Here is a 5583-nt window from a genome sequence, read left to right on the forward strand (position 1 = left end):
GAAGTGAGAGAAAAACAACATGTAACACTTAGGTTGTTGTCATCAGGACGCGCATCATCCTGGCTCAATGGTGTTTTTCCCCCAACCGCTGACTTCAAGGCACCTAACCCTAACCATTGCCCAATCCCAGTGCCTTCCAGGCAGCGCTGCCTGGAAAGAGACGTTGGGGGGAGGGCTTAAAACACTGCTACCCACCATCGTGAGTTAGGACTCTGTATCCTATCTTACCTCTCTTTAAGGAAGTCCACCACTTTTTTGAAGTCATCAATGCAATACTCTCTCTTCATGTCCATCAGGACGCTGTCAGAGGCCGACTGCACAGGAACATGAAGGAAGGCATAGACGCGTGGATGATTCAATATCTTAGCCATCTCCTAATGAGACACAGAGAAGAGACGGAGAGAGAAAAATAGATGAGGGGAGACAAGGAAAAACAGAAATTTAGGGTTAATGATGAGTTCTAACAGAGAATGGCAACTCTAAGTTTAATTTTAATATAAAATAATTTCTAATGTCTTAAAATAGCAGTTTTCTGTTAATTGACTAAATTACTTATTAGCAATAAGTTTACCAATGATGGTGGAAAGGGCAGACATTCTGAATGAGAGCTGTCTATTAGCCATAGGAGTCGTGAATCTGAGGTCAGAATCTAACCTATGTCGGTACTTTTATGTGACTACGTGGTTTAGTCAATGCAAACAGAAAGAAGAGGCAAAATCTCACTGTGATTGATTTCATCTAGCTAGAAAAAAAAATGAAGGTTCCATTAACATTCCTGCTTCTTTCTGTACTCTTTTCTCTCCAGACCTTCACCAAATGCACTGCCACTTTCTCTTGTTTTCTATGTCTCTTATATTTGAAAAAAAGAAAAGCACCTTGTAAAATTCATCATGTAGGCTACCCACTAGATCCAAAGTCAAAGGCGTAGTTATTTACAGTATGTCTGAAAAGTCAAGAGCATTTACCAAAACATGGAAGACTCAGATCAAAATGGTGAGAGGAAAAATTAAATATCTTTCTGGACACTATGTACCTTTCTGATTTCACTAAAAGAGTTTTACAAATGCTTGGGGGTGCAGTAAGTGCTCGCTTTAATAATGCAGAAAGCAGGTTAAGTGTTCCTTTAAAGAAAATGCTATTATCAGATACTCATTGGACCAGGAGATGTGTTTTGAGATGAAAGGAGATGTGTTTTGAGATGAAAGGATACATTGAAAGAACAAACTGCATCATGAAATGAAGAGACATTAAAAATCTGCATATGATCTGAATTGAGCAACACTGAATTGTGTTTTTTTTTTGTCCCAGCTCTTAAACTTTCAGCAAGAACAATTGCACAAGACATTACTTGGGAGAGTTGCAGGTTTTTCTTCATTTCTTTCGTTCTCACTTTCATTTCCTCAGTTAAAGAACAGGAGAGACCACAGATGATGGTGACAAAGGGTTTTTTTTCTTTCTGATGGACATAATCAGGATGCTATCATTACCTTGCTAATCACCACAAGAAGGAGAAGGAGTATGAGAAAAAGAGGGGAGGAAGAAATTATTTAATGATTTCCTACAAGTATATGCTGATTGCAGTCCGTTTTCTCAATTAAGATCTATTGTAGAATGTTCCCTACTTCATACACAGACACAAGACCATATGAGTGTGTGCGTTTGTTTCTCTCTCTCTCTCACTCACACACACACACACACACACACACACACACACCACACACACACAACACACACACACACACACACACACACACACACACACACACACACACACAACACACACACACACACACACACACACACACACACACACACACACACACATCTCAGTTGCAGCACACCATAGGGGGTGCCGCGGAAGTTCCAAATTAGAAAGAATTAATTTGGTTGGAAAAAGGAGCTTGATTGGTGACAGACATCAGCTTGCTGGATAGTGTGTGTGTGTGTGTGTGTGTGTGTGTGTGTGTGTGTGTGTGTGTGTGTGGTGTGTGGGTGCTGTGTGTGTGGTGTGCTGTTGTGTGGTGTGTGTGTGTCTGTGTGTGTGTCTGTCTGTGTGTGTGTGAGAGAGAGAGAGAGAGAGAAATTGAGTGAAAGAAAAAATGAGTTTTTACTGTAAATGCTTTCTAAGGTAAAACAATGGTAGTGATTAGGTGCCCAAGTTCTTACAAGTTACTCCTCTGATAGTTCTGCTCTTTTTTTCTCAGCGTAGATGTTTTAATGAGTGTACTTTCAAATTCTGGAGAAAAAACGTTTAGAGCCCACAACCACAGAATTGCAATACAGGGAGGTACAAAAAAATTAAAAACTACTGTATGTCCAAATTATGCAGGATATAATCCCAAGTCATCAGTTAACCAGATAACTGACAATGCAAGCAAAAAAATACCATCAATAAATATCCATTATGCTACATGAGGGAAATGTACTGTATTTCTGTGCAGGTTTAGCCATATAGATACTTTTACTTTTTCTCTGTATTAACTTTTCCAAAACATTTTTGAAGACCAATCTTTTTATATTTGGTGCATTGTGCTGCAAGCCCTAAGTGAGCTCTTCAACTATTGAAGTCTGCGTTTATCATTAACAACATACAGTAGTTGATAGTGTATTCTAATACATAGGATATTTCCGGTTTTCTAATACACTTCCCCATTCTTAGTATACATGTCTAATAGCTACCAACCAGGTGTAATTAATAATAATTATGTGCAGGTCACAATAGGTACATTAAGGTAAGGTCCCAAGTCTCATTAGATTCACTGACGGTGACAACTCCCCAATGACGGCAGGTGAGCCCACAGATTGTGTGCAGGCAAATATTAATTTGTGTTGCAAGGCAAAAATCTGTATTGTAAGTAGTACAACAATGCATGATACAATTTAGGGCAGCACAGTGGCTAAGTGATTAGCACTTCTGCCTCACAGCAAGGTTTTTGGTTCGAATCCATGTTGTTTCTTGTAGAGTTTGTATGTTCTCCCTGTGTTTGCGTGGGTTTGCTCCGGGTGCTCCGGTTTCCTCCCATCATAAAGGAATGCATAACTAGGACCACAATTGAAAAATAGCCAATTGGCTAACACTGGCGCATTTCCAGAAATGTTGATTAATGTACATTGTCCTAATCAAATAAATAAATTAATTAATTAAATACAAATGAAATTAAGTTTTGAGTCCCCCCTTCCTGGCCTGACAGTGGTTTGGTGCTGAGCCAACAAGTCCGGTGGGAGAGAACGAGGGAACACAGTTGGATAGGCCAAAGTATAGTGCGTTCCATTTACCTCCGAATTTGGAAGCCGCCGCTGTCAATGAAGTCGAGTTGAATGCGTTCCATTTGCAAGTCCAATTTCCACTGTTTTCATTAGCTCTAGTCAGGTCAATGCTCAACAACGTAACATGTCCACACATGGAATATGGATAGCACTGTGTGTACAACTGATTTAGTGAGACATAAATAACACAGAAGTGCTTATAACTATATATTACTACAAATTTCACAACAGTAGCTGCACGGAGCAGCCATGTTGGATTTTTAGCTTGGGGTACCGGTACTCGGTGGTTGCCTGAGTTCCGAGCAAGGGTATTTTATTCCCTACAAACATTGGATGAAGTCATTCTTTTCTCTATTACCAATGATGCTGAGTCATTAATTAGACAGGACACCAAAATGATAAGGGATGTATTTTTCCATTAATCTGGCCCACTATGCATGTGATTATAAGGCTACATGGTAGCTTGACATATAAGTCACCCACTACAACTGATAATAAGCCTTTGTGTGAATTGATATTAGGCTCATATTGGAGATCTACCGTTGTGTTTTTGCTCAATATGATAAGTGGCAGATAAGTGGGCTTGATGCTGTTGAATATCTGTTCTCTGTCCCAGACAAAACATAATCTTTTTATGGGGGACGCAAGATAATTTAATAATATGACCGCTTGGTAAAACAATGAACTTAACTCATATTTAAACAACTATCGCTTGAGAAATGTTAGGTTTATCGTCACACTTAGATGGAACTTACGTCCATAGTTGCAAGGGTAGATGTGGTCTCAACAGAGGGCATGCTAGTTTGAGTAGCAGGACACAAAGCGTCCCATCCACCAATGATTATACAGTACACTGATATTAATGTCTCTAGTTACTGATCCCTGTGGAGTTGAGGTATTTTCCATATTTGACTGCTGCTGACAGACAGTTTAGTGAGTCTGAAGTGAAAATGACGCTGTGATGAAGACATTGCTCAGCAGTGCCCGGTAGCAAAAATTTCCGTGCTACTTTAACGCCTTAACTCCTGTGTGGATGAACTATTCAGCTCAAGGCAGAATTCCACAAGCTTAAACAAATTTAGTGTGCAAGTGGTCTTTTTTGTTTTGTTTTTAATCTGTCTTGACAGCCTGTAAAGCAGTATAATATTGTTTCTCTATCTCTGTGCCCCTTTCTACTTCCCCCCTATCTCTCGCATTCACACAAACAGACACACAATCTTTTCATCTTTGGTTGATCAACTCAGATAAACACACAAACCAGAAAGGGCATATTTTAACTGGCTTAGCTCAAAGGACCCAATATCTACCACCTCAAATCAGATAGGATTGAAAAGAGCATATATGAGAGAGAGAGACAGACGGTAAAAGCTGGTTTGGCTCCAAGCAGCCTCAATAATTATACTCGTAACTCCCTTTTTGAATTATTTTAAAATATTCTATGTGAGGATTTTTTGTATTGCTCTCTGCTCTGTTTCATGCCTTTTCATTAGCACCCTCCTTTTTGTATTTTGAGCAGAACACATGCATTCTCTGTGTGGGTTTCATCCCCTATTTTTACTCGTGTTGTAGGTGGATAGAAAATATTTCTGACTCACACTCTCTAAGGAGGTTGCATAAACTGATTGAGGGGTAAAGTTCTGCCTATTAGTTTGGATCAAGTTGTCTCCGTTTGTGTTGCAAGTAGCTGCATACAAGTTGTTAAGCAGGGATGTCGCGCAAGAAATGATGACAAAAAAATAAGCAATTAAGGAAAGAGGTAATTAGACTTTGCTTGAGCTGAAATCCCAGAGAACCTACGTTGAAACTCATTTACAGCACTTAAATATCAAGCAGAAGAAACCAGATAGAGGAGAAGGCAGAATGTGGAATTTTTGAAGTAATATATGTTTATACATGTACAAAACATCTTTCATAATATCAATAATGAATGATGTTCAGTACAAAAAACACCAGTTGATAATAGACTAAATACTGGCAAGAAACACGGTGTTGTACTTATTCCATGTGTGTTTTGAGTGTGTGCCGTCCACTCACACTGGAAAAAATGACTAAATGAAATGTATTCTTATAAACTGACTACATGCCAACACGTTTTGAGTGCGGTGTTGGTCTATTGTGTCAGAATGCAACAACCTTGATTGAGAGGAGCTACTCATAGCTAGAAAAAAGTTGTATTAAATGTTGCAGAACATGTGTTTTACTTGTAACGTGATATCTTCACTTATGCAGTTGGTCTTAATGTTTTGACATTGCAGATTCAAGACATTCAATCACACACACACACACACACACACACACACACACACACACACACAC

At 39.1% G+C, this 5583-nt stretch overlaps 2 protein-coding genes across 2 annotated transcripts in view; both read right to left on the reverse strand.

Annotated features, from left to right (window-relative positions):
• Positions 1 to 5583, reverse strand: part of mal2 (mal, T cell differentiation protein 2) — an 871414-nt gene that overhangs the window by 566677 nt on the left and 299154 nt on the right. The gene's annotated exons all lie outside the window — the stretch shown is intronic.
• cdkal1 (CDK5 regulatory subunit associated protein 1-like 1) overlaps positions 1 to 5583 on the reverse strand; it is a 274625-nt gene that overhangs the window by 107026 nt on the left and 162016 nt on the right. The window contains exon 10 of the mRNA XM_032518043.1: positions 229 to 374. Within this exon, the coding sequence (XP_032373934.1) occupies positions 229 to 374 (146 nt within the window). The remainder of the gene's footprint in view (positions 1 to 228; positions 375 to 5583) is intronic.

Source organism: Etheostoma spectabile, chromosome 6, assembly GCF_008692095.1.
Source record: "Etheostoma spectabile isolate EspeVRDwgs_2016 chromosome 6, UIUC_Espe_1.0, whole genome shotgun sequence".
NCBI lineage: Eukaryota > Metazoa > Chordata > Actinopteri > Perciformes > Percidae > Etheostoma > Etheostoma spectabile.